Here is a 25,984-nt window from a genome sequence, read left to right on the forward strand (position 1 = left end):
CATGTTTGCATTCAATTTCTTCCCCAAAATTTACAGCTATCTTGTCAGTCAGTGGCAGTTCAATTCTCTAAAACTGAAGGCTGACATTTTAGAGATACAAACAGCATGTTGTTTATAGCTTCCTTATGCTCCAGTCTGCTAAGGAAATAAATAGGAGAATTCAAAGATTACAAGACATTTTCTTGTTATTAGTTTGGGTTAAGTTGTCTCAGAAAAGGTTATCCTATCAGCTTCTCTTACAAATATTTTGTTTCACCCTAAGGCTTTCTTTGCAGTTGCAAATTTTAATTCCAAATAAAGGGATTATATGAATTTAGGATGCAGCAAGAATGACTGTGAAATAAGCTTTGTAGTCATCAGCCTCAGCATTCATAAATGGGGAAAGCTAGGGATGCCCAAAGAGGTAAAAGAAACCCCACTGCATTGCCCTGGGGAGTTATTTCAGCTTTACAGCAAAATTTTGGTGGGCACTGGGCATGCCCTCATCCCACAGATCATCAGCAACAGCCCTGCATCTGTTGCTGAACATGCACTGAAACCAACACCTGTATCTAAAACCTATACCCAGGTGCTCCAGAGATTAAGGATGCTCAGATTAGAGAGGCCAAGCCTTCAGCCAACTTCTACACCTTGTTAAGATTTGGGTGGCCTTGAATCTCAGAGAGTTAACTGCTGAACCAGCTACCTCGCCTGCAGAAGCTTCCAATTTAAAAAACAGATGCTGAAAAAGCAGTGGCAGCACAAACTCCTTATCACCAGCTGCTGTGTCTCAGAGGATAACCCTGGTCTCTCTGGGAGGTCACCAGGGGTCCAGGTGACCTCAGTTATTTCCAGGAACAGGCCTTACCCTCATGATGCTTCTCACTTCTTGGAATAGCCCCACAACCCAGAGTTAGGCACCTGTTTTGGTAACAGTGCTGGGTTTGAGGAGTGGACAGAAGATTTTCTGAAGCTATTCTCAGTTTTCCTGACAGAAAGTAGCTGGAGAAGGACTTTGGACAAGTCCTGGAGGATGGAGGGACAGCACACAGGCAATGGCTTCCCAGTGCCAGAGGGCAGGCCCAGCTGGGATATTGGGAAGGAATTGCTGGCTGGCAGGGTGGGCAGGCCCTGGCACAGGGTGCCCAGAGCAGCTGGGGCTGCCCCTGGATCCCTGCAGTGTCCAAGGCCAGGCTGGACAGGGCTTGGAGCAACCTGGGACAGTGGAAAGTGTCCTTGCTGTGGCAGGGGGGTGGAATGAGGTGATTTTTAAGGTCCCTTACACCCAAACCACCCCAGGATTCAACAATTTCTCACTGTATCACTGCTGGCATGAAACTCTGAATCTTTTGTGTCCTGCTCCTGGTTTAACACAGAAAGCTAAAGGAGGGACCTAATTAAAGAGATATTTCTATCAATTAATGACTTATTGCCTTCCATGACAGACCCTCCTCATCCTCCCATCCCACTGGGAACACCCCAGAGCATGCAGCTCTGACATACATTCAGTGGGATGGGGAGGTTTTAGCAGAGCATAGGTTAGATCAAATGACATTTCCACATCCCCATGATGCCTCCAGGCACCACAGCAACTACCTTCATTTAGCTGCTCTGCTGAGGTGCTGCTGCTGAAGTTTTTTTTTGCTTGCACAGCTTTGAGTAGCAAAGCTCACCATCACTGTCCGTTCTCTGGCAACACTGGGGGCTGTCAGCTTCACAAGCATCAACACAGCCAGAACAAACATACCACAGAAGTGAACATAAAGGTTTGTTCTTCATGCAAAGAGCCTCCTGGAGATGTACCTGGTGGTAAATCCTCCTGACAAACATGCCCCGAGCAAAAGCCTGGATGGTGAGGGTGGCGTTGCGGACCCTCAGAAAAGCCTGGCGCATCCGCAGCATTCGGTACTGCTTCTGCAAGATGATGGCAGCCCTCGTCCTCCTCAGGTGCTCAAAAAGCCTGCAATGCATAGGAGGAGGGTAAGCAGGGAAAACCAGCTCCACTTCTTTCTGATGCAGTAAATTTTAAACCAGGGGGAGAGGAAAACCTTTTGTCCAATGTGGGTTGATGGTATTCTGGAAAGACCAACAGCTGGGCTAAGAAAGCCTTCATGCTATCAGACAGCAGCCATGGAACCCAGGAGCACTGGAACCACAGATCAACACACCTCATAGTTCCCAAACAGCATTTAACCCAAGCACTCCCCAGGTTTTTCCTTGGTTTGAACTCTCTGCCTTGTGTCCTTGCACCAGTCAGTGCCCAGGTTGGCCTCATCACTTCCCTGACTATAAAAAGCACACATCACACAGGGTATCTACTGACTCAGTGAAAACAGCAGCAAATTGATTTGACATTTAAACTGGTGTGCACTGCTTTGGCAACATTCCTGAGCAGAGCCTCAAGCAATTCACAGACAGTAAATAATGAGGGAAATGGTCAACTCTGCACCACGTTGCTCCCATTCTCCAGCTGAACTCATGTTCAATTTGCTGTTACATGGGTTAATAAATGCCCATAAACCCTCTATTTAATTTGATAATTAGTTTGTTTTGCTGGATTTATGATTCATTTATTGCTCTCAGCATGCATCATTATACAGAAATTTGATCCACTTATTTTATTTTGTGAAAAGCGTATCAGAACTAAGAGCCACATCAGATTGGTTTATATATTCCTTTGATTGAGGTGAATGGCTTCCCATTAGGACCCACTGAGCCAGGGCTTCCTGAAGAGGGTAAGGGATGGTCTGGCTCCAAAAAGAGACAGCAGTTACTCTGATGCCATCCAACCCTACAAGCCCTGCACAAAAAGGGGAACTGAAAAATAGAACTAGAAGAAACCCTTAAGCAGCTGGTTTTCTCTGACACCAACCCCTTCCACAACCACAAATAACACCACAAATTCAGCTGCTATCTCTGATGCTCTTCTGCTGATCGTCTGACTTGAAGAAGGGCCACAAGAAGGAAGGTGGCCAGTGTGTTGGGATGTTGTTCCATTACTTCACTGCTCCCACACACCCACCCCACAGCTGCCCACTCTCCGGCAGCGTTACCTACAGAAACCCCAGCAAGCCACTGACATGAGTGGTCTTGAGGTTCCTGCACAGAAAGAGTTAACACTGGGCTCTGTATTTCTCTACTGTACACAGCCCCCCTTGCCAGTGATTTGGAGTGACTTTCCTCATTACAAAGGATACAGACAATCAAGCCTGAGAACTCCCCCTGGGCATCATGGAGACACATTCCTGGTCCCTGCAGGGCAGGAGTGCATACCAACTAGGCAGCTCCTTCCCTGGCTCATCCAAATGCCCTTTACCAAAGGCAGTCCCAGGAAAACATTAGCTCTGTGAAACACCCTTCAGAGTACTATAGTCATCTCGTTATAACCAGACTGTCAATGTTATGACCTTGGCCCTGCACCTAGAAATTAAACTAATGTAAATATGAAACCACTTTGAGGCAGAGAATTTCGATCTCTTGTCCCTCAGTAAAACCAGAGAGAGGGGACAGAAATGAGTCCCACTTTAGCCCAAAAACTCTCACCACAGCATTACCCAGGCACACATTCCACATCTTGCTTTCAAGCAACCAGAGCATCTTCCAAGTTCCTCACGTGAAACCCCCCCAAGTTTAAGTTCCAGAAGATGCAACAGATTGAAAACACAGGTAGCCAGAGGTGTTTTCACACTTGACTTCCCAGCTGGCCCCACTGTGAGGCTCCCCAGGACCCACCTGCGTGCCAGGTGCCTGCGGGCATAGCACTGCAGGGTGAGGGTGGCACGTCTCAGCCGCTGGTACTTGGCCCTCTGCAGCCAGCCCCGCACAGTCTTCTGGATCATGATGGTGGCAGCTCTGAACTTATCTGCCCGCAGTTTCTCCAGATATGCCACCTGGCCTGCACGGAAAAAGATCTTGGTACGGCCAAACTGGAACTTGTCTGGATCCTTTTCAAAAGCATAAAGGAAACTACATTAAATTGAGGCAAACATTACTTTTTTTTTTTTCTTTTTGTTTTCAGTCTAAGTTGATTAGTAGATACAGAGTAAAAACACCACCTTGAATCACATTTATTAACTTACATCTCTTCTTAATTGGGTAACGAAGACATTATTAGACTCCATTATTAGACATATTAGATTATTAGACTTATTAGACATTATCAGATATCTTTAGACTTACTACACTTGAGCATCTAAACACCCATTAATGCAGCACTAGGACTCAGTCTTAAACTCCAAATATTTACACAGATTTTGAAGGGGTTTGGAGTTGGTTTCTTTGTGTTTTGTGGGGTTTTTTGCTTGGTTGGTTTGGGGGTTTGTTTTTGTTGGGTTTTGGTTTTTTTTAGTGCTGGTGTTTATTTGGAGTTTTTTAGGCTTTGGGGTTTTGTTTCTTTGTTTTTTTGGAGGGTTTGGAGTTTAAGTTTGGTTTGGGTTTTGTTTTGTTTTGTTTTTTGAGTTTTTTTGTTAGTTGGTTTTTATGTAAATAAAGAAATCTCAGAATCTCAAAATCGTTTAGGTTGGAAGGGACCTTAAATATCACATACATCCAACCCCCCTGCCTTGGGCAGGGACACCTTCCATTAGACCAAAAATTAGAAATGCAACACCACAGCACTTCAAGGAAAAGACTTCTTTCTCAAAAAGATTAATGTTTAGATCTACAAAGTCATACATGTGCTGCAAAAAACTCTGCAACCAAAGGTAACACAGGGTGCAAAATGCAAAAAGAGGAGCCCAATTGGGTAAATTCCTCAAAATCCCACAGGAAAACAAGAGATCAAACATTAAAACCTGTCTAAGGTGCTGTGCACATTCTGAGCCACTCAACAGCAAAAAACCTTTGCATGCACATTTGCAATTTAAAAATAATGCATAAAAGCAAGCAGTAAAGTTTTGGTAAGGAGAGGTGGCAAAACCTTCTGATTAGTTTATGGTAAAAAAGCCCAGATTTGTGGAATGCTTTTTCCATACAGGGCCATTGAAAGTCTCCCACACATCAAGATAAGGCATTTACTGCACTCTTCCCTTACTCATTTGTAAAAAAAGGCATTTAATGATTGACTAAGGTTCATGATATGGTCCCAGGCTGGACCTCTGAAATGTACTCCAGCTGTGGCTAGACAAAACCAGAAGGAGAGGCAGGGGGGACACATTTTTTAAAAGAGACCAGTCATTCATGTACAGCCAGTGATAGCAAACTCTGGACTTCACCAGCACTGAAATTATTCATTCCTCTTGACCACAGCCAAGAAATCACATGTCCCACTTGTTCCTGCCATCTCCTCACAATACTCCCTCATTTTGGGAAAGCTCCCAGCCTGCCTGGGGTGGAAAAGCACCTGCAGGAGCAGCAGGTGAAGCTGGAGCAATTTCAGACCACATCAAAGTCATGAGGTCTGTGCTTCTAAAATCACTGACAAAGACCTGGTCCCAGCTCACCTTAATGAGGTCTTCCAACAGGGTCTGACAGATCTGCTTCTTGTCATTCTTACAGAGGTCTCTCTTGTTCATAAGCACACGGTACCTATTGAAAAAGTCAGGGTAGGACCACCTGAAAGCAAAGCACACCCTGGGTTAGTCTGCATGCTGGGCACTGCTTCACTGAAATAAAGTGCTTGGAGTTGTAGTGTGAAATATTTCAAGGGATTTCTCACCACTACCTTCATGGACCCAAGCCACCCAAAAGGAGCTACTCACCCTCAGCCTGGCCCCAATCCCAGACACTGAATGACCATATCAGGGCCTTTCTAACCTCCAACAGAAAGGCCACAGATCACCCTGTTTTCACCCCTGATGTGCTTCCCAATCTGCTGTTCTTTAGCACTCAAATGCAATGAGTTGCATTCTCCCCGGCAGAAAGGAGAACCTAACTTTGGAGAAATCATGGATCTCTTGATTGCCCAAAAAAAAAATTAAACAGCAATCTTGATAAAGTTATAGAGAATGAATCAAATAGATATTCTTTGGTTTTTGTATTCCCAAACTCTGCTAAATACTACTTTGAATCAATTGACTCACTAATTGCTCCATCTTGAGGTCTGACACCCTTCAAACAAACACAAAATCTTCTGGCTCTCGGAAGACAAAGCAGCCCCTTGGAAGATGCTTCACTGTCTCCAGCAGCAAAGCTTCCAAATAGGCAACACTTATTGAAGGAATTAGAGCACTGCACCCTACAGCTAGGAAATACCATCTCCTGTGGCTGGTGATAGATGTAGAGCCTGCAGACTGTGATCCTGAAATTGCTTCAGCATCTGCCAAGTTTCAGCTTTCTCTAAATTAACACAGTGAGTTATAAACCCCTCAAAACCTGAGTTTTTAATTAACACCAGCCTTCTCCAGCAATGTCCTGAATGACCATTGATATTTCAACAAAATACGCCTAACAAACATCAAAGGGAGACTGGAGAGAATCACAGAGAATTTGATTTGTGCCCTCACTCAACAAAACCACCTTCCCAATCCTTACCTGCAGGGATGCTCTGGCAACCAGGACGAGAACAAACTGTGAAGAGCCCCCATACAGAAACATCCTCTTCACCCAGAAGCCCCATGCATACCTTAATTTTTGCATTAATGCCCCAAATTCTTCCTAGTTTTACACTTCCGGGGATTAAGAGTGTGGAAGAGAAAATAAACGGCAAAGGGCCAGAGCAATTGTGACAGGTCATGGCCAGTCTGGAGTGGTGAGGCAGAGCGAGACCACCTGAGCACTCACAGCTGCCAGCTCTACAGAACACTTCATGAAACAGAATATTTCAGTTGGAAGGGACCTGCACAATCATCTACTCCAGCTGCTGGTATCTCACATGGAACACCTTGAAGGCTGGAAGCTGTGCTATTTGCTAAGGCAGGCATATTGCTGATTTCAAAACACACAACCAACAGAGCTTTGTGTGTCACTTCAGAAAAGGCAACAGGGGAGGAAAGCCAATACTTTTTCTCATTAAAAGCAATACTCTAATTAAAAGAGTACAGCGGAAGGAAATGCTTGCAAAGGGAATGAAGAGACAAAAAAAGGTGGATTGGTAAGGACTGGGAAGCTGCAGGAAGCCACAAATAACTGCCTCATGGACAAACAGCCCCAAGGACACAACTAGTAAAGAATACGGGACTGGCAGAAACCAGAGTACCCTTAGGATTGCACCAGAAGCCAAAGTAAAACGGGGAGTTCCTGGAGGCAGAAGCATGAGGGAAACTGTGATGAAAGGATTTCCCATGCTCAGAACGCTCAGATTGGCCCTGGAGCAGCCAGATTTAGTGCTGATTTAATCTCTGTCTCCATGGGCTAGTCCTGAGGCCAGGCAGCTAAGGCTACCCACCCTCAAATACCCAAAAGTAGTGGATTACTACTAAAAAAACTAAGCTGTTAGCTATGGGGAGCTCGCTCTGGGGCAAAAACTGAACAAAAAGGTTATGCAAGACTACAAGCTTGTGTCCTGTAAGGTTTAACTTAAACTTGCCTTATCTTTGCTTTTCCAGTGCCTCCGTTTTATAATTACATTTCCCATTCTGCATTCTGCAAGTAAAACCCGTTTTCATTTTAAGCACACCCGGGATTTACACAGCTCCAAATCAAACCTGAGAGGAGAAGCAGAGCATGCAGTGCCCGAGGCACACAGCCAAACACACGAGGCTGGCTCGGGTATTGCTCGAGCCAGGGAGAGCTTGGGAGGGGGGAAGAGAGAAGGAGGCAGTATTCCCATTAACCTGCCAGAGTCAGCTCAGGCACTGACATCATTAACTGCTGGTATCTGGAGGAAAAAAAATCACCCTGCAGGTGCCACCCAGGCTTTTCCAGCAAAGAACAGATGGTGAAAAGGCAGAACTTGAAACTCAGGGCACAGGTCCAAGCTAGGCAGAAAGCAAAATCCATCATCTTCCAGCACCAAGGCAGAGATGGAGATCCCACAGCTGCTCACAAACAAGAGCCAGACACCTGGAAGAATTCCTTAAAAATAGATCACAGGTCACTACGCTGTAGGTCTTCCTCCAGAGCCTGTCATTCTCATTCCCCAAGATGGCAAAAATCGATTTTCCACATCCATCCTTAATAAAAGTGACTCACCTTTCAGGAGTAAGTCTCACATGAAACATTGGAAGAGTCAGGGAATTCACCCCCTGGATTCTGCCGAGGTGTTTATCGGACCTGGTGCCATCCACAGCCCCTATCCACATCTCCCAGAGGTTCACAGCCCCACGCTGCACCCCCAGGGCACAGAACTGCCTCACTCATGCTCTCACCACTCTGATTTAGCAGGGGATGACAGCCCTGACACCACACTGCTCCTGTATTATTGTGCACAGAGCATCAAGACAAAATCTGTGCCACACCAGGGCTCAGCCAGCCCATCAGGAGTTTATCTGGGATATCTGCAATCCCACTTCACCAGAAAAAGAAAGCTGTACGGGTTCATAGGTGCTGCTGTAGAATCCTCCCCACGGAAAGCAACAATTAAAGCACTCAGGTTTAATGTAACATGCCTCATTGAACCACTCAAGGCCCAGAGCTGTATAAAATTTCCTTACAACTATGTGCTCAGAGAGAAACAAACATGATCCCCCCAGCCCTGCAAGGGAGATTTCTCCAGTGCAGAAATAATCTCGGTGCTTTGCTGTACACGCACTTTTAGAATTATTTTTCTGCACACACATCTCATTGTTTTAGTTACTGTATCTTCATTTTCAGAGGGGAAACAAAAAAAACCACAAAAGCAAAGAGAGAAAACTTATTTCATACTTGCCAAACCACACACACTGACTCCCAGCAGGAGACAAAGGATGTGCTATGTTACCCCACAGCTTAGGAGGGCAGGAAAGACAATGGGAAGGGTGCACCTCAGTTCACCTTGCAGACAGGTATCGAACAAAAAACAGATTTCAGGTGCTTGGTATGCTGCCCCTGATTAAGGGGGGCATGCTGCCACACAACACGTAGCGAGCCTCAGTGCAGGGCTGGAAACCGCCAAGGGACACTAAATAAGCACAACTCCATATTATGAGCAAGTTTTAAGATCCAGATTAAGTGGTGCAGACAAAAGAGATGGAAAAGAGACGGGGAGAAACAGGAAGAAGGAGGCACGAAAGACTGGGCAGATGTTACTCAAACTGAGATCAAGCCAACCTCAAACAGCTGAATTTTCCTTTGATGACAGCACAGGCCACTAAGGGGAAAAGGCAATAAAGGAAGGTAAGGATGCAGGAAAATAACTTATGCCTGTGGAAAAAGCCCTCCTTGGGCTCAGGCAGCAAAAGCAGGATGCTTGGCTGGGAGTTGAGACTTGGTCATCCCAGCAAAGTCTTTGTCATCTACAGGAAACAAAGGGAATAAGCTGTAGCACACACCACAGAAGAAGTAATTTTATTTTTTTTTTCTGTAATTTGAGCAGCCAGATTTGGATGTTTCACACAAAAATGCAGCCAGGTGCAAAGCAAAGGGGCTGCTCCTGCCCAAAATCAAGGGGTTATGAACCTAAGCAGAGCCAGCTGGGTTTATCACAACATCAAAATAAAGAGAGAGCATGGGTAGGAAACTGAGGGTGACATTCTAAGGAAGCCTCTGAAAAGCATCTTTCCAAGCAGTCAGCAACTGCCCAAAATATCCACAACCCATTGTTTCAGGGTTATTACAGCAATGTTACACCAGCTGCACTGAGTGAACAGCTGAAAGGAGCATAATAGGTCAAAAAAACTTCAAACTCTTAACCATAATATGGTTTATTTTGTACCCCGAAGTAACTGAACGTGAAATGTCTACACCCAGGGTAAACAAATTCAGTGTCCCCATCACCAAAGACCATCCCAGGCACTGAGAAAACTCAGTTTTGTGTAAGAAATCCTGGCAGCACCACAGGGCACCCTGCCCTGAAGGGGTCAACATATTAAACAGGAAGGAACTGGACAATACTGATCTTTCCAGAGGAGTCAAAACATGTCAGGAGGGATGCAGGTTCAAACTTGGAGCAAAGATTTGAGTGAAATTGTTTTAGAAACTGCAGTTCAGAGAGAAAATTTCTCTTTCCTTGTTTACTGCAGCAGAACAGATTTGCCTTTCAATTAGCTCTAAAACATGCAGGCTGGCCTGGCTTGAAATTAGCTGGGACATATTCAAAGGGAAAAACAAGGGGGGAAAACCCCTCCATTTACATATTATACCTTTGTTGGGAGTGGGCAAACAGAACTGTTGGTAGCCAAAGCAATTTATAAGTCTTGTTATCCTGAAATGACAGCCAGACAGCTAAAGGCACATTCTCTAAAAAAAATTAGATACCAAGGATGTCCATGGCAGTTTTCAATTATAAGTGTTTAATGTTTATAGAGTTTAGCAGCTGGGATTTCACACTGAATTGATACAAAAATGCTGCATGTGACAGTGAGCTCCAGCAACCAGAGGCAGCAGCCAAATGCCAAGGATACTTAAAACTATAAATACATAACTACAGAGAGGGTATTTCAGAGAGAACTGCAGTGATGAGGTTATTCAGAGTGGTGGCATGGTGGGAGACCACTGCTGCTGGACCACTGACTGGAAACCACCATAACCAGCAGGGGGAGAAAAAAAAAAAAATCAGTTTTGATGGAACCAATTTAAAAACTTGTTTTAAAGTGTATTTTGCTATTCACGGAGATCTGCTCCAATTAGTTCTCTATAGACTCATCTCTATGCAGCCAGTTCCTGTAAAGAAGATGAATGGTTTTACAGCACAGAGACATCTTCCACGCTTTACGCAGGGAAGCTGATGATAGATTTACTACCTACACACCTCAGACAGCCCATTCATCACAGTCATTTATGTACATGCTAACAGATACAGATTTCTTAAGTGCTGAGTAACATTTCAAAGCAAATGACACATTTTCAATTCATTTCAGACACAGCCAGAGCGCAGCCTACCATGGAAATGGTAAAATAAACCCAGGCACACCCTCAGTGGGCAGCCCAAGGCTTCAGATTTCGACGACTTACATGGCTTGAACAACTACAACTTGTATCAAAAATTATTTCTTAAGGGTAAAAAAATTATTAAAGACTCAAAACATCTAACTCTTCAGCAGCAGGTGGTTTTACCCAGAGACTCAAAGCCACATCACCCTCAGAAATTACTCTTGTGACAGTGTGCTAGAATATATTCAGAGGTGAGCATAACAGGAGGAAAATAAGAGTTTTTCTATTGTTTCTGGATAAAACTTACCTTGAGATAAACAAATTTGGAAATTCCCTGTTGCTTTACAGGGAAATTGCTTATACCCAAGCGAAGCAAAAGTCAAGAAGATCAAGTTTTCTGTTATTATTTTAAAGTTATTACAAATTTAGAGCCTTCATATGAGGTTTAAATTTAAAGCAATGACTCTCCTTTTTAGTTTTATCCTTAATCAAGCAATACTAACTCAACTTGTCTCAAAATATAAGGAAATACAGAGGAATAATCAATGCTCACTGTGATGAAAACTGAGAGAGATTTCACATAAAACTGCAGAAAGAACTAAAAAGTCTGTTACTTTTCCTACAAAAGAAGATCCTATGGAAGCATCTTTTCCTAAGACAGTCTATAAGGTCAATTTAAATACATAGATTATTCACAAACTTTCAATGACATCATCCAGATCCTGGGTCTGGATTTTCAGGACTAGAATTTTGTAAAGGAGATGAAGAACTACCAGAGCCCAAAGTGAGCATTCTATTTGGTGCAGATCTGCTCCTATATACAACTATATCCCATAAATATTAAAATACACAAAAATCTGTCCTTCAAGCATCACAAACTTTGGAAAAGGTCACTCTGAAAGGCTGAAATAGCTTTTTGCACCCTGTTTTTTTGTCCCTGGAGGAAGAACAAAAGCTGACAAGTTGCTGTGATGGAAGAGCTCTGTATTCTTATTGTCCTGGGAGAAGATCTCATAACCAAAAGCATGCAAGCAGAGCTGAGAGCATCACTTTTTAGTTTGTCATTGTGGAGAGGTCCTTGCACTGGTCAATTCTTTGCTGTCTGGTTTCTCCCCTCTGTTCCCCCTCCCCAGTTACTAATTTTACATTGATTTTAGTGCTGAAGGGTCTAAACTGCAGTTAAGTGAGCAGGAATAGAAAAAACTCCACAAATCTGTAGGTTAATTATGAATGGAGAGGAACAGGGTGTCCATGTAGCCATGGTAAGGCCAGTAACAAACCTCAAACACACAACGCTCAGGTCAGAGCTCCCCAAACTCTCCCAGGGCCCACCAGGGCAGAGCCAGGGCCCAGACTGCACTGGGCAGTGTGAAATCCTGCTTGGAGAGCAAAGAGCTGTGTTCTCTGGCCTCTCCCATGTGAAAAAAACCCAGATTTGTCATTGTCTCAGGGCTATTACTACAGAAGAACTGACGGATTTGGCCTGGCAATCAAGATAAACGACAACCCAAAGGCTGGAATGTTTGATTCCCCACCATGGCTTAGTGATCATGTAATGTAGAAGCAGCTTTTTACTGGCTAATTCCACAGAAGTCCTCAGGACTTCTGAGATGAGAGCCAAAGGTGATGCTGGGTCTTCTAAGAGGGCCAGACTCCCAGCATGAGAGCCCCAATCTCCCACACTGGCAGAGGACAGAGAGAAAATGCTTTCCATGAGACTTTTCTTCTTCTCCTTCTTCTGTTTTCCCTTCTTCCTCCTTAAGCAGCTGGGCTCAGCTGGTCAGGGAGAGCCCCACCACCAGCTGTGGGCTGCCCATGGAGGTCAGTGGCCAAGAGGAAGGGCAACTTCAACATGAGGTCAGTGGCCAAGAGAGGTGAAGGGCAGCAGGGCAACCTCAACATGCAGCTGCTGCCCTCAGCTGCCAGAAACCCTCTGCGGCTTTTCAGGGGCTGAGAGTAGCGCACTCCTCCCCAAAATCCAGGACAGGGGGTTCCTCATGGTGTTCCACATCATGCTTAGCCAAACTCCTCACTGTGCATATTTATAACTTCTTTGTTCCATATAAAAAGGCTGATGGCTTTTCTGACATTAACACAAAGCTGCTTGGCACTAAAATGCAATTGATGCCTTTTTAGAATTATTTGCCCTTGTCATCTTCATGACGTATGTATAGTCTATGTTTTCTGATTTATTAGGCCTTTGAAACCTCTTTTGAATTTTATATCTCAATCAGCAGGAGCCTCACCACCCGTAACCCTCCTTTTTTTACGATGCAAGAGTTTGAAGCCTAGGATTCTCTGGATGTGCAAAGTCTACCACAATAATTTACAACCCTTATTTTCTTTCTCTGCAAGTAGAATCAAAAATTTTTTTTAGGCTGAAATGAGGATTACAGCAGATGTGTGAAGCCAGGATAAAACACAAAGAAAAGCAAATTGAACAGTGGAAGGGGCTTCAGGCAAACAGGGAAGGAGTCCTTTAAGGCAATGCTTGCTTCCAGAGCTGTTGTTTTGTTACTTGATGTCCACCTAGCTATGGGATCAAAGCAGGATTCCTTTTGTCTGCCAGGCACCAGTTTTTTCAGAGGTTTCATGAGAGCAAATTACCTCTCAAGACCAAACTGGAACACTGGACAAAGCACAACACACCCACTGCCACCCCCACTTTGAATCTCTTTGCTTGACAGTGAATCTCTTGGACCTGAGGAAACCAGGACATAACAGGAGTTTTGCAAAACTAAAAAAAAAAAAGGAAAAAAAAAAGGAAAAAAAAATATAAAATCTACCCTGGATATAAACCAAGCTAAATAAACACTGTCCTGAGAACAGAAGTGTTTTCTTCTTCCTCCCTCGCCTCAGATAATCACAGAATGGCTGGAAGGGTCTTTAAAGTCCATCCAGTGCCACCCCTGATATGGCAGGGACACCTTCCACAGCCCCAGGGTGCTCCAAGCCCCAGTGTCCAGCTTGGCCCTTGGGTACAGTGAAATTGCTGAGTGAATCACAGGAGCAGCACAAGCCCAGGGAATTCCCAGCCCAGTACCTGGATGGGAAGCCAGCTGCACTGATCCGGATGGTCTCCAGCACCCCACAGGCTCTCAGCTGCTGCACTGCTCTCTTTGGATCAAACCTGCAAATAGATTTAGGACAGACATTAACACACAGTGAGAGGGAACCCACAGCCATTCCCTCCCAAACCTCAGTGTAGCCCATGCCTGGCTTTGGGGACAGGCTGCACAGATGTCACACGTTTTCTCTGCAGGTCACAGAGGTGTGATTTTCAACCTTGCTTCCACCCCTCTACCAATGCCAGGTGTATTCTTGGGATAGGATGACCTGCTGCAATTAATTCGTGCCTACAGCCAGACCCTACCTGGCTTTGTAAAGCAATAAAGTCACAATAAAGAAGGGAACAGGTTGCCCCACCACAAGCTGCCTGGTTAACCAGGCAGTATTACTCCTGCAGCTATCAGGGCAACATCATAGTCACAGAAATCAAATTCAACAGCAAAGTAAGCCTGATATATTCAGTTCCATTCCAAAACCAGGTAATTAACAGGTGCCGCAAGTTTCTAGACTAAGTTTTCCAAGAACAGTGGTGCTGGTGTTACAGACTAATGACTTTGGTAGGCACCATGTGGAAACTCAAGGTGTTCCTGCCCTCCTCTTTAAAGCTTGCGTCATCCCTTACCACTGGCATCCCACTTCCATCAGGAATTTGTGCCAAAAACACTCATGGCAACTTCCAGCTGAGTACCTGGGCAGTGCCTCCTCTGGTTCCTGGCAAGAACTCATGCCCACATCGGACCATCCTTGCACAGAGCGAGTACAGGTACCAGCACAGCACCTCCCTCCTTCCACCCTGACTCTGAATGCACAAGGAGGTTCAGCTCTTCAGCTCTGGAAAGCACTGGAAAAGGTCCTTGCATCAAGCTTGGACTCACATGAATGCAGATGTCCACAGCTGTGTGAGGTTTCCAGAACAAAGTTTCCCACATAATACCAGCTTTTCCCTTTCTGAAAGCCCAAAATATTTCCACCTGCAAGTCAAGATTGCATGAATCATTCTGCCTGCTCTCTGCTGTACAAAAGCAGCATGAAAAATAGTCCCCTTCTTTTCTCTCTACTCTTTTTAATTCCCTGGACCTGTCAAGTCTACAAGTAAGTTATTCACTGCAACACCACAAACACTGTGCAGGGTGAAAAATCAGTCTGGGCTGTCACTCACTTCAAGGAAGAACCCACAAGGGTGCAATTTCCATAACAATAAATAATAAACAGTACTGTCAGATCAGCAGATAAGCATCAGTCCTGGAAGATCCCAGGGCAATCTCTGCTGTATCCAAGAGAAACTGCAAAGCAGCAAAGCCCTGCTCAGTGGGGGTGAAATGCAGTCACCAGAGAGGCTGCAGTCATTTATCAGCAACAGCTCCAGCTATGGGCTAACACTGAAATTAAGACCTTAAAAGTGGGACAAACTCCTTATTACAAACTCCTTTTCCTTTCCATGGGAGGTAGAAGCACCTGGCAGGTTGCCTTTGGCCTGGAAACCCAAGTCAAAGAACACAAACCCTGCCTGAAACAGACTCTAAAAGGAAAACTGACAGAGGAACAACCTGAAGTCAGGCATTCCCCTTGCACATCTCTCTGTGGAAGTCTCCTCCACCAGGAATTAACCTCAGACACAGCCTGCAGTCAGATGCAGCAAACATTCCTGCTCAGTGCCAAGGTGTCCTCCAGGATGGGAGCCTGAGACCCCTCAGCCCCACCACGGATCTTGAATTTTCAGCAAGTTGTGAAGTAGGAATGCAGGGTGCCAGAAACCTGAGGAAGTCTCCAGTCTGACCTTCTATGTTCAAAAGCTGGGACAGCTGTGAGGGCAGACCCATAGCTCAGGGGTTTACCCACTCAAAACTGATGGAAACCTCCACAGATGGAGGCTGAACAACCTCTCTGGGCAGACCGCTCCACTGACAGACTGTCCTCAGGGAGAAAAAAACATGTTTACTTATCTCCAGTCTGAACCTCCCATGTTGATTTGGGGCCATTGCCTCCTGTCCTCCCACCACACACCACCGTTAAGAGCAAGTATTTTCTTTTTTCCTCTAAGTACTGAAGGGCTGCCATTACATCCTTTCTGCTCTCTGGGGTAAGCATCTCATTTTAGTAAAAATGTAAAGCTCTTCTGAGCTGGAAAATGATATGTTTTAGAAAGAGAAGACTTGTTTTCTCACTGAACAACAAACATAACACCGAGTGTTCTGCATGCTACAGACACCACTTTGGTGCTAACCTGGAGCAATGCTGATGATGTTTCACTTCACAAGTGCTTCCCAGCACTGTGCACTTTCCAGCATGTGTCTCTAGATGCCACTTTTACACATAAGCAAATAGGCTTTAGAGAGCAAGTCCTATGAGGAGCAGCTGAAGGAGCTGGGAAGGGGCTGGAGCCCCAGGAGGGGCTGAGGGAGCTGGGAAAAGGGCCTCAGCCTGGAGCAAAGGAGGCTCAGGGGGCCCTTGTGGCTCTGCACAAGTCCCTGGCAGGAGGGGACAGCCTGGCAGGGGGGGGTCGGGCTGTGCTGCCAGGGAACAGGGACAGGAGGAGAGGGAACGGCCTCAGGCTGGGCCAGGGCAGGGACAGGGGGGACAGCAGCAGGAATTTCCCCATGGCAAGGGTGGCCAGGCCTTGGAACTGCCCAGGGAGGTTTGGATTCCCCATCCCTGGAGGTGTCTGAGGAAATTCTGGACGTGGCACCCAGAGCTCTGGGCTGCTGACAAGGTTGGGGATCGGGCACAGCCTGGACTCAATGATCCTGGAGCTCTTTTCCAACCTCAGTGCTCCTGGGATTCTGTGACTTTATTTGAGCCAGGCTAAGGATACAAATTCCTCAAGCTGATGGCAGCAGCAAGGCCAACCTTGACCAGGATGCCCAGGTCACAGTGCAAATTAAGCAATCCATTAGGGGTGAGGGGGAAGAGTCTCTTGCAGAACCACCTACAGGAGACACCTGAACCCCCTCTGGATGAAGATGCAGCCCCATCACCACAACCTAAAGCAACCTCCTCCAGAACCATCCTTGTGTCTACTTTGGTCTGTCGCTTGTACCCAAAATCCCAAGCTTGGACATTCACCAATAGTAGCATCACAGTGGAATAGGAGCAGGCACTGGCAGAATTATCCTCCTGGTGCTTGCTACCTATAACATTGTAGGGATACAACTGAGTTAATCCAATTACTGCCCCCTGAATACCAAGAGCTTGCACATCCATTGAATTATATTAACTGTATCCTGAGCACCACATGAAAAACTGAATTTGGAAGTTCAAAGGCAGAGAAGCGAAGAGGGATGAGTTGAAAGGAGAGCCAAGTAGGGACACAGAGTCTTGGATACACCCCTTGAAAGATGAAGGCATTTCACCACCCAGAGCATCTATCACACTCTCAGTATAGCAAGTCAGAGATCAATTTTGTGCTTCATCTAAAGAAAACAGTCAATCACAGAGTGTAATCCTGAATTTCATTTAAATGAACACCTCCTGCAAAAGGCAACAGGAGACCAAGGCCCTGAGCAAATCCAGTACCTACAGGATGGTGTGTGAAACAGATCAGCTGAACACAGGAACTGCCATCCCAGCACAGACAGCCTTCTCCAGGGCTGTTAAATCCTCATCTAAGGCATCAGGTAAATATAAAAGTTTCTGAATGTCTTGTAATGATTAAACGCTTAGCTGTTTGCGGGGGGAGAAGAGTCACGCCAGGAGGCTTCCTGGTGGATACATCTCACCCAGCACATCATGACCAAGGGTGAGCCTGCTTAGAGAAGCTTTGCCCAGCTTTCAGGACACTGCTGGAGCTGTCTCTGCACTCCTGAATCGCACTGTGCTCACTGGGAGCACTCGGCCTGCATGGGGTCAGCTGGAGGGAAATGCCTCCCTGCTGCTGGATTACATTTACAGCCTTCTTCCTTAAAGGCCACCACCTGCACCCTATGCCTTTCAAGGACATCACATCTGTAAGGTCCCTGCAGACTAATGGCCCAGCTTTCCTGGAGTTACAGGGAAGAAAACTGGGCACAAACCATGACCAAGAGGTCAAACAGGGCTAACAATTGCTACCTGCTCACAGTTTGCTGCCTGTGATTCGTCTCTGAACTATGGAGCAAGATCAGGAGTAGCCTTTTGCTTCAGCTGTTAACCTGCCTGAAGTTGATACAAGCCACGTCTTTACTTTTTCTACATTTATTTTGGAAGCACCAAGATATTTTTGTTCATTTTACAAACCCACTACTTACCTCTGCTTTTTAATTTCTTTCTCTTTTCACTGTTTGGAACTGTAATTATTTAAATCAAAGCAAGTCTAAAATGAAAATTGCACAAAGACCCTAATACTACAAAGAAAGGGTGCTCAGTACTAGCAGAGTATATCTATGAATTATTAGAACCTGAATTAGTCTTCATTTCAGAGGCATAAACCCCACATGCTGAAACCCAAAAAGGTGACTCCAGCAACACACAGAGACCTTCCAGTTACAGGAACAGCATTAAAAGGAGGGGGCAAGCTCCTCAGCAGGAGGAAGAGCCCAAAGCACGTTCTTCTGCTCTAAAGCTGAACACATTTTTTCATCTGCAGCTCCACTTACTTGAAGGGGAGTTTCTCGTCATTGGGCTTGATGCAGCGCACGTAGTGTGGGGTGGTGGCGTTCAGGGTCTCCATCAGCAGGTGCAGGGAGTTGCGGAACTGAAAGACAAAACCACACATCTGGAGGAGGTGCTGCAACCCTGCAGCCCCAGGCAGCAGCTGCCACGAGCCACCTGCAGGTGTGACACTGTGTGACAATTCAGAGAAGACACTGTAGGGTTGAGGGCTTCCAGCTCAAACAGGTTCATGAGCAACAAAGCTTGGGACTCTGCCCAGTTGGGTCTTTGACACATTCCCAAGGATGGAGACAGCACAACCTCCCTGTGCCCCTGCTGAACTTCTAAAACTGCCCACAGGGGGAAAAATGCTCCTGTTCTGAAGCTGTTTCAATTTATGGGCTCCACAGTACACTGGAACACTGCCCAGTGAATCCCAGAGTGGCCTCCACCCTCCCCAGACCACGTCTCAGCTGCTTTCAGTCAAGACTACTCAAGCCTGCTGCTCCAGAGACAGTGCTAGAAGTCATCCAAAATGCAAGAGCTGAACACAGAGATCACGGGAAAATCTCTTTCCACCCCAACAGCTTTTTATTTACCTCTGCTTCAAACTGAAGAAACAAGATCTTAACTGGATTGCTCTGCTGTTAGTGACTCACCCAAATCTTACATTACCTGGTGTCCCACTGTTTTCCTGTGCTCCTTGTTGGCAGCTTTGAAGGCTGGCCTGGCAGAGCGGACGCTGATCCGGGGTGCTCCCTTCCGCACGGCAGTGGCAGGCACAGCTTCCTTCTCCTCCTGGAATAAGTCTGCTACCATCTGATACTAAAACGAAAGAAAACACCTGAGCACCTCTGGCCCTGCTCACGGGGGAATGAACCCACCCACCAGGTCATCACTCAGGTCATTTATCACCCATCCTAAACCTGGAAGAGGAAAAAGGGCAAGAAATTGGAAGCAAAAAGAGTTGCCTACATAAACTACACCAGCAGGACCATTCTGTGCTGCAGTTCATGAAACCTTGAAATGTACACATTAAATCAAACTAGCCAAACAAACAAAAAAAAAGAGGCTGGATTGCTGAAGCCTTGCCAAGGCACAAAACCTCCTGAACATGACTCTTGCTCCTAAGGCTTTGTTTCAGGGTTTATCCAGCCCTGCCCCAGCAAGGATGCTGCCTGCACAGCTCATACCCCAGGAACAGGATCTCCTGTGAGGACACATGGCAGCCAGGCCCCACCCTGGCCCCAGTGCCACCCTTGCTTTCCAAAAAATTAAGGGACACAAACACTGCCTCCTTAATTACCCACCTTTCAGGGCAGCACTGCCATCCCACAACCTTGCAAGCACCACATCTAACTTGACAGATCCCTACCTCTGGAATGAACATTTCTGCTTCATAAACAACAGCTGAGCTGGAAAATACAGTTAATGCCTTCTTTATTATTATTATTATTTAGGGAGCAGGGTATTCATATTTACATTAGGCTGGGGAACCTGAATATTAAGTAAGCCACCATAAATCTAGCCTGGTTAGCAGGGCTGTTGAATTTTCACATCTTGAATCCACCTATGCACCCACACTGGCCACAGCTGCACCTACATTCAAAGGGGAAATCCTTAAATGCAAAAAACCCTCTCTGTCAGCAGGTGGGATGTCACATATCACCAACTGAGCTGGGCTCCAGCCTGGTGACACTGCCAAAGCACCCACGATGCCTCCCAGCCACACAGATGCTGGAGCACCTGAGGGAGCACATCCCCACATCCATGGCACACCATCCGCAACACATCCACCCCAAAACCACCAGCACAAGCCAGGGGCAACTGCACAGCACTCTTGCCCCCACCTCAGGCTCCTCCCAAAGCCCAACCTGGTTGTATTTCCATTAAGATCCCAGGAAGGGTGCTATGGTTTACCACTTTTTAGACACAAATGGACAGCCCTGTGCCGTGAAGGGCTGCCTGGCTCTCTGCCACATCCCTGGGCTGAGACAGGAACAATTCCACTGTCCTGTGGGCTGTTCTCACAGCCTGCTCCTACAGGAGCCTCAACACCACTGTGGGAAGGAAATTATTTGCATTACATGACCAATTTCTTGCAGGCTCCACGACAGCACCAGCTCAGGATCTGCTTCAGTCTCAGCTTTCACTGCTATCTCTGCAGCTCACTCAACTCCTACCAAAATAAGGGCTCTCTCCCTCTCCACCTGACCTCCTACCCCTAAAAAAGACATCCTGACAGTTGTGGATGACACATCTGGGATGCTCTGACTCCTGCAAACAGGAGTGGAGGGAGGAGGAGAGGAGGGAGGCATGGATGGCACATGTATTGATGAAAATATCCAGCACAGGATACGACCTCACACCTGACAATGTGGTAAAACCTCTGGATGTAATTTTGCATTTCAAAATATCTTCTCAACACTGATCCCTCCATCCACTTGGTATTAGTAACAGCAGTGCTTGTTCCTGAATGAGTGCTGGAGAAGGATCTCAGAGCCGAGCTCTCAGCTTGCAGATGCAAAACCTGGTGGAACTGAGATCATTTCTAGCAGGAACCATTCCAGGGGTTCTGGGGCATGAGCAAGAGGGGCAGACCCCTCCTCCCCAGTTGGCAGAGTCAAAACCATTGCTGCATTACTTGTAATTACAGAGAACTGGAAAATAATACCTTCACAGCATGCCCATACGCCTTCCATCAGCGTTCAAATAATTTCCCTCAATTCAAAGAACATCAGCTCTCAACTGCTTCAGCTGACCAGCGCTTACAGAAGTAATTAAATGCTTCATAAAGTCTCTTTCACCATCTTGCTGATGGCAGTAATTGCATTCTAATTAGCAGAAGGCAGTTCTGTCTTGGTGGGAGTGCTTTGTCAGCCATGGCTTGCTGACAGGGAGGTGCCCAGGTCCTTGCTGTGTTAAATTCAGTGTTCCCTCTTGCCCTCTGTGCTGCTTTAGTGGGAATGCAAAGAGTGCACACTACTGTGTGCCAGCCTGATCCTGAGGACAGGACGAAGTCCTCTGCAGCACAAATCTGAGCTTTAGTTAAATTTACACATTTATGTAGCAGGCTCAGCACTGCCACTGCTGCTTTTTCTGGTTCAGAGACACCAGGTTGCCTTTTACAGCAAAACAAAATTGTTTTTAATTGTTTATAGCCCCAGAGGGCAAATGGCAGGCAAGTGACCAAAGTATCAGGGTAACAACAATCTGTTGGCAAACCCGAGTTAGGGGCAGCAAGAGCAGATCATCAGGTGTTGAAGGATTTGTGAGAGGAACGTGAGAAAGCTCCTGCTGCTCTTCTTCCCTGAGCAGCAGGGGATCAGCATAGGCTGACAAAAGCCACTGCTCCCATGCTGTTAGGGGAATGGCTTAGAGGCAGAAATTCAACAACTATCTCCCAAAGGTTCTCAGACCCAGGTGTATTTCAGAGTGTTCTGGACTGGGTCAGGGCAGCAGGGGCTGCTCCATCCCTGGAAGTATCCAAGGCCACGTTGGATGGGGCTTGGAGCAACCTGGGATAGTGGAAAGGGCAGGGGCAGCACTGGATGGGATTTAAGATCCTCTCCAACCCAGCAATTAAAAGAAGGTCGAGCCTGCTCTGCTGTTATATTGTGGTTCCTATATGTGACAAGAGAGCCTTTATTTTATATCTGGTTTTAGGGAACAGTTTCCAGGGTCTTCACCACTCCACACTACTCCAGTGAGTTACAATCTCTCCTCTACACCAACTGGAAGAAGTCAAACAGAAATCCTTATCAGACACTGCTGGTTCTGCAGCACTGACTCCAACAGCAAGTTCAGCACTGGCTAAATAATTAATCACATAGCACCAATTATCACTGGAGGTTACCTGGCATTTCTAATGAGCTCTAATGACGCCCAGTTTTTCCCTGGGAAGCTTCTTGAACATGCAGAGCCCTTGATTTGGGCATTATTAAAGCCCAGCTTCACAATTATTAATTTCACAACAACTCCCATGGATCAGAAAATTGTTCATCTTGCCATCTTCACATGAATTCCTTGCCATGAAACAGGCCAAGCCACTGACATCACTTAAATAATTTCCCATTCTCATCTCTTCCAACTTTGACAGGAACAAACTACTCCTAAAAATAATGTTTCCTCCATTCCTGCCTTCATCCCACTCCTTATTCGGGGTGGCATTTAGAAGGTCACAGCCAGCAGCAACCCACAGGTGTCACAAAGAGAAGTCTGAATATGAGACATAGCATTTGCAAAATGTAGGGAGTCTTCAAAATCTGTAATGCAAAAATAAAAACAAAAAAAAAATCCCCAAACCAACTTAACATGCTGGCCTATGCTGTGGAAGGCTTTGAAATGGTTTGGAGGAAAGCAGATATACTCCTTCCTTAAACCACACACCAGTTTTGGAGGATCAATGGTGCCCCAGAGTCATTCAGCCTGGATTTTGGCTGCTGGATGGTGAGTTGGATTTTGCAAGGCTGGATTTTCACACTAACTGCTTAATAAAAGCTGCCCTGGGGGCAGATGAGGTTGTTTAAAGTTTCAGCTCATTAGTTGACAATGAAAGACTCAAGGCTGCAGGGAAGAACTTTTGGTCTGGTTTTAAAACAACAAAGGTTTAAAATTCCTAAGCTGTCTGTGCTATTGACACTTTTAACACAGCTGACCCATATGTTCCTAGTGATCAGGAGTATGGTACTGGAAGCCAGTGTAAAATCTGCTCAATTTATACAGAAAACTGTAAAATCTTTGACTTGAAGCCCACTGTCAAATGCTCATTTACTGCAGGCAGGACCCACTCCAAAGCCTTCAGAGCCCCACAGCTCTTCTGCTTCCAACATCCCACCAAATCCACAGCCCACGGGAAATTTTAAACACCAAGAGCCAAAAAACCCTTCACCAGGAGACCTGGCATTCACAGCCAGCCAGTACGTCCCTGCTGGCACTTTGTGCAATGAGATGTTGACAAGTTGTTTGTACAATACTCGGGAGAGGGAAGGTAACAGTAAACCTTGTAAGACACAATTGACATCAAGCGTGATCCTTAGTATCTGTTAATTTGTTAAAGTTACACATTGGCAGCTGTGTAAAACAGCTCCACAGCAGCTGGAGTGTCTCAGAGTTGTGTCACATTCTGCGTTAACTCTCGTTTTTGCACAGTAATTACTGAAGTAATTAGAAGCCACAGGGACAAGTATGATGGATTACAGCTAAGAGGAACAGTGATTTCCACACAGATGTGGGATAGGACCAGCAAGGCTGCCCACAATACACAAATTATGCTGGTAACAGTGGCTTTTCACCCCAGAACCCCGTGCTTTTGGCCAGCCTGGTCTAGTGGAAGGTGTCCCATGGCAGGGAGCTGGAACAAGACGATCCCTAAATTCTCTTCCAACCCAAATCATCCTGTGATTCTGCAGGTGATGGGTGATGGGTAGGGAGCTCCAAGCAAGAGTTTAGTGGGATTTACAGTGCCCAAAAACAACCTTGCTCCTAATTGTGGCCCTTGGTGACCAAAAAAGAAGAGGCTCAAGAGGTTTGGAAACTATTTTTGTGATGCATCTTGACAGGACACCAACAGCAGGGTGAAGGAACGCAGACAACCAGCCACATCCACACATGGGTGTGACTGCAACCCCCAGCACCTTCCTCTCCCCCCCTTTTCCCTGCTGCACACCCCATTGATTTGGCTCTCTGGGTGCTGTCAGTGGCTGGAGCTGCACGCTCACCCCCTCAGCCTGCTTGGAGTGGCACAGGGACAGCTCAGCTCCAGCCTGGACAACTGCCCTCACTCACAGCTTTTACCTTGCTGGCTTTGAGGATGTTGATCTGCTCCTCATACACGGTGTCCCTGTTCTTCTCCAGAAACCCCTCGCTCTGGTACTCCACCTACCAGGACACAAAGGGAAGAAGCTCAGAGGGTCAAGTCCAAACGCACAGGGACAAGGTGCTCCCACCCCTGCCCTGCCGCCAGGAGCTCACCCAAAAAACCTGAGAGGGGAAAGGAACAACTGGAATTCAAAGGTCACTTTTTATCAAAAGAAGTGAATCTGAGTGAAAGCAAAACCCTCACTGCAAACACTGATTGTTTCCTAGTCATTAAATTGCTGTGTATGGAAGCTGGGGGTAAGAAATGCAAGGATCATCAGGAACACTACACGCTCTTTTGTTCACTCCTCAACTCCTTCTAAGTTAATCAATAAACCTCAAAATATGCCCTGCCTAAGTCTCTTCTAGGTCTCTTGGGTTTTGAAATTGCAGACGGTTGGAATGTAAAGGAATTTAAAATCCAATTAAAAAAATAATTTAGAGAGGACAAAAGAAAATTTCTAATTTTTTCGCATTTAAAAAAAAAAGGAAAACGTGCTAAGAAATATTGTTTATGAAGGATCCATATGCAAAACCAGCTGCCTAAAGAAAGGTGAGTACCAACCTTTGCCATGGTGAGTGCCTCTGGCACCCAGGGCAAACCTGCTTAGGAGAAGCACCTGTATGGAACCACAGCACCTGGATGTTGTCCAGCTCCTCAGACATACCCCTGGGTTGACCTTATTGATTTTTTTATAACAAATGTGTGTTTGGGATAACTTCAAGCTTTTGAGATTCCTGTTTGCTGTAACACCTGTCACATCAGGGCTTCAGTGAAGCTGGAGCCCATGGACAACACCCCTGAGCACCAGGCACCAGGATTTGGTTTAGTTTGGTGCCACAGCTGGCGTCTTCTCCCTCAAAAACGTGTGATCTGCCTGGGGTCACCTCTCACCTCCTCCCTGCACTGAGCCTTGCTGACACTCACAGCTCCTGCTCTACAAACACAATTCCCTTCTCCAGCACATTTCCTGCCAAGCTGCCCTTACAGAAATCCATTTCCTCGCAGCTTCGGGAAAGAGGATTCTTCTCTCCTGGAGAAGCCACGATAGCTCACAGCTCAGAGCCACAGCTGGGAGGCAGAAACCCTCGGGGCTGATCCAGATGTGAGCACCCGAGCCACGGTCCCCACCCGCCCGGCACCGCGGTCACCAAGGGCAGCTCACAGGGGCTATCCACGGATCTGTTTTCCTGCAGGAGGCTTTCCTGTCCCTGCTGAGTGCTCCTGGTGTGCTAAACCCACCACAGCCGTGCAGGTACCTTGTCAGCGAAGTGCAGGATGATGAAGGAGGTGTTGGACATGCGAGGTTTCTGGAAGTGCTGGCTGGCGGCGTGGCGGTCGTACAGCTTCTGCGCCCAGTTCTGGTCCGTGCCCTTGGGCACCTGCACGGGGACAGGGACAGTGACAGGGACAGGGACAGGGGGTTCTGTGCTCACGTACTTCCATGACAAACACACCAAAACTGCTTTTCCAGCAGGGCACACCCAAATCCCGGTTCTGTTCCAGCAGCCAGAACGGCTCTTGCGGGAAGAATTTTTTAAAAAAGGCAAAACAAACCAGCAAGACGAACCAAACAAAATAAAAAAAAAAACCCAAACAACCCCCCAAAAACTAAACAAAAAA

General features: G+C 46.3%; 1 protein-coding gene across 3 annotated transcripts in view; it reads right to left on the reverse strand.

The window, feature by feature from the left end:
- The window catches only part of MYO5B (myosin VB), a 142,426-nt gene that overhangs the window by 45,846 nt on the left and 70,596 nt on the right, over positions 1 to 25,984 (reverse strand). For all 3 annotated transcript variants that reach the window (XM_014257028.2, XM_088054098.1, XM_088054097.1), the window contains exons 13-20: positions 25,621 to 25,743; positions 24,298 to 24,381; positions 19,177 to 19,326; positions 18,507 to 18,604; positions 13,910 to 13,996; positions 5,421 to 5,532; positions 3,712 to 3,923; positions 1,783 to 1,939 (exon numbers count right to left, since the gene is read on the reverse strand). In XM_014257028.2, coding sequence (XP_014112503.2) covers positions 1,783 to 1,939; positions 3,712 to 3,923; positions 5,421 to 5,532; positions 13,910 to 13,996; positions 18,507 to 18,604; positions 19,177 to 19,326; positions 24,298 to 24,381; positions 25,621 to 25,743 — 1,023 coding nt within the window. The remainder of the gene's footprint in view (positions 1 to 1,782; positions 1,940 to 3,711; positions 3,924 to 5,420; positions 5,533 to 13,909; positions 13,997 to 18,506; positions 18,605 to 19,176; positions 19,327 to 24,297; positions 24,382 to 25,620; positions 25,744 to 25,984) is intronic.

The sequence above is a fragment of the Pseudopodoces humilis genome, chromosome 4, assembly GCF_049639895.1.
Source record: "Pseudopodoces humilis isolate 2021_Gansu_Grassland_sample_001 chromosome 4, ASM4963989v1, whole genome shotgun sequence".
Taxonomy (NCBI): domain Eukaryota; kingdom Metazoa; phylum Chordata; class Aves; order Passeriformes; family Paridae; genus Pseudopodoces; species Pseudopodoces humilis.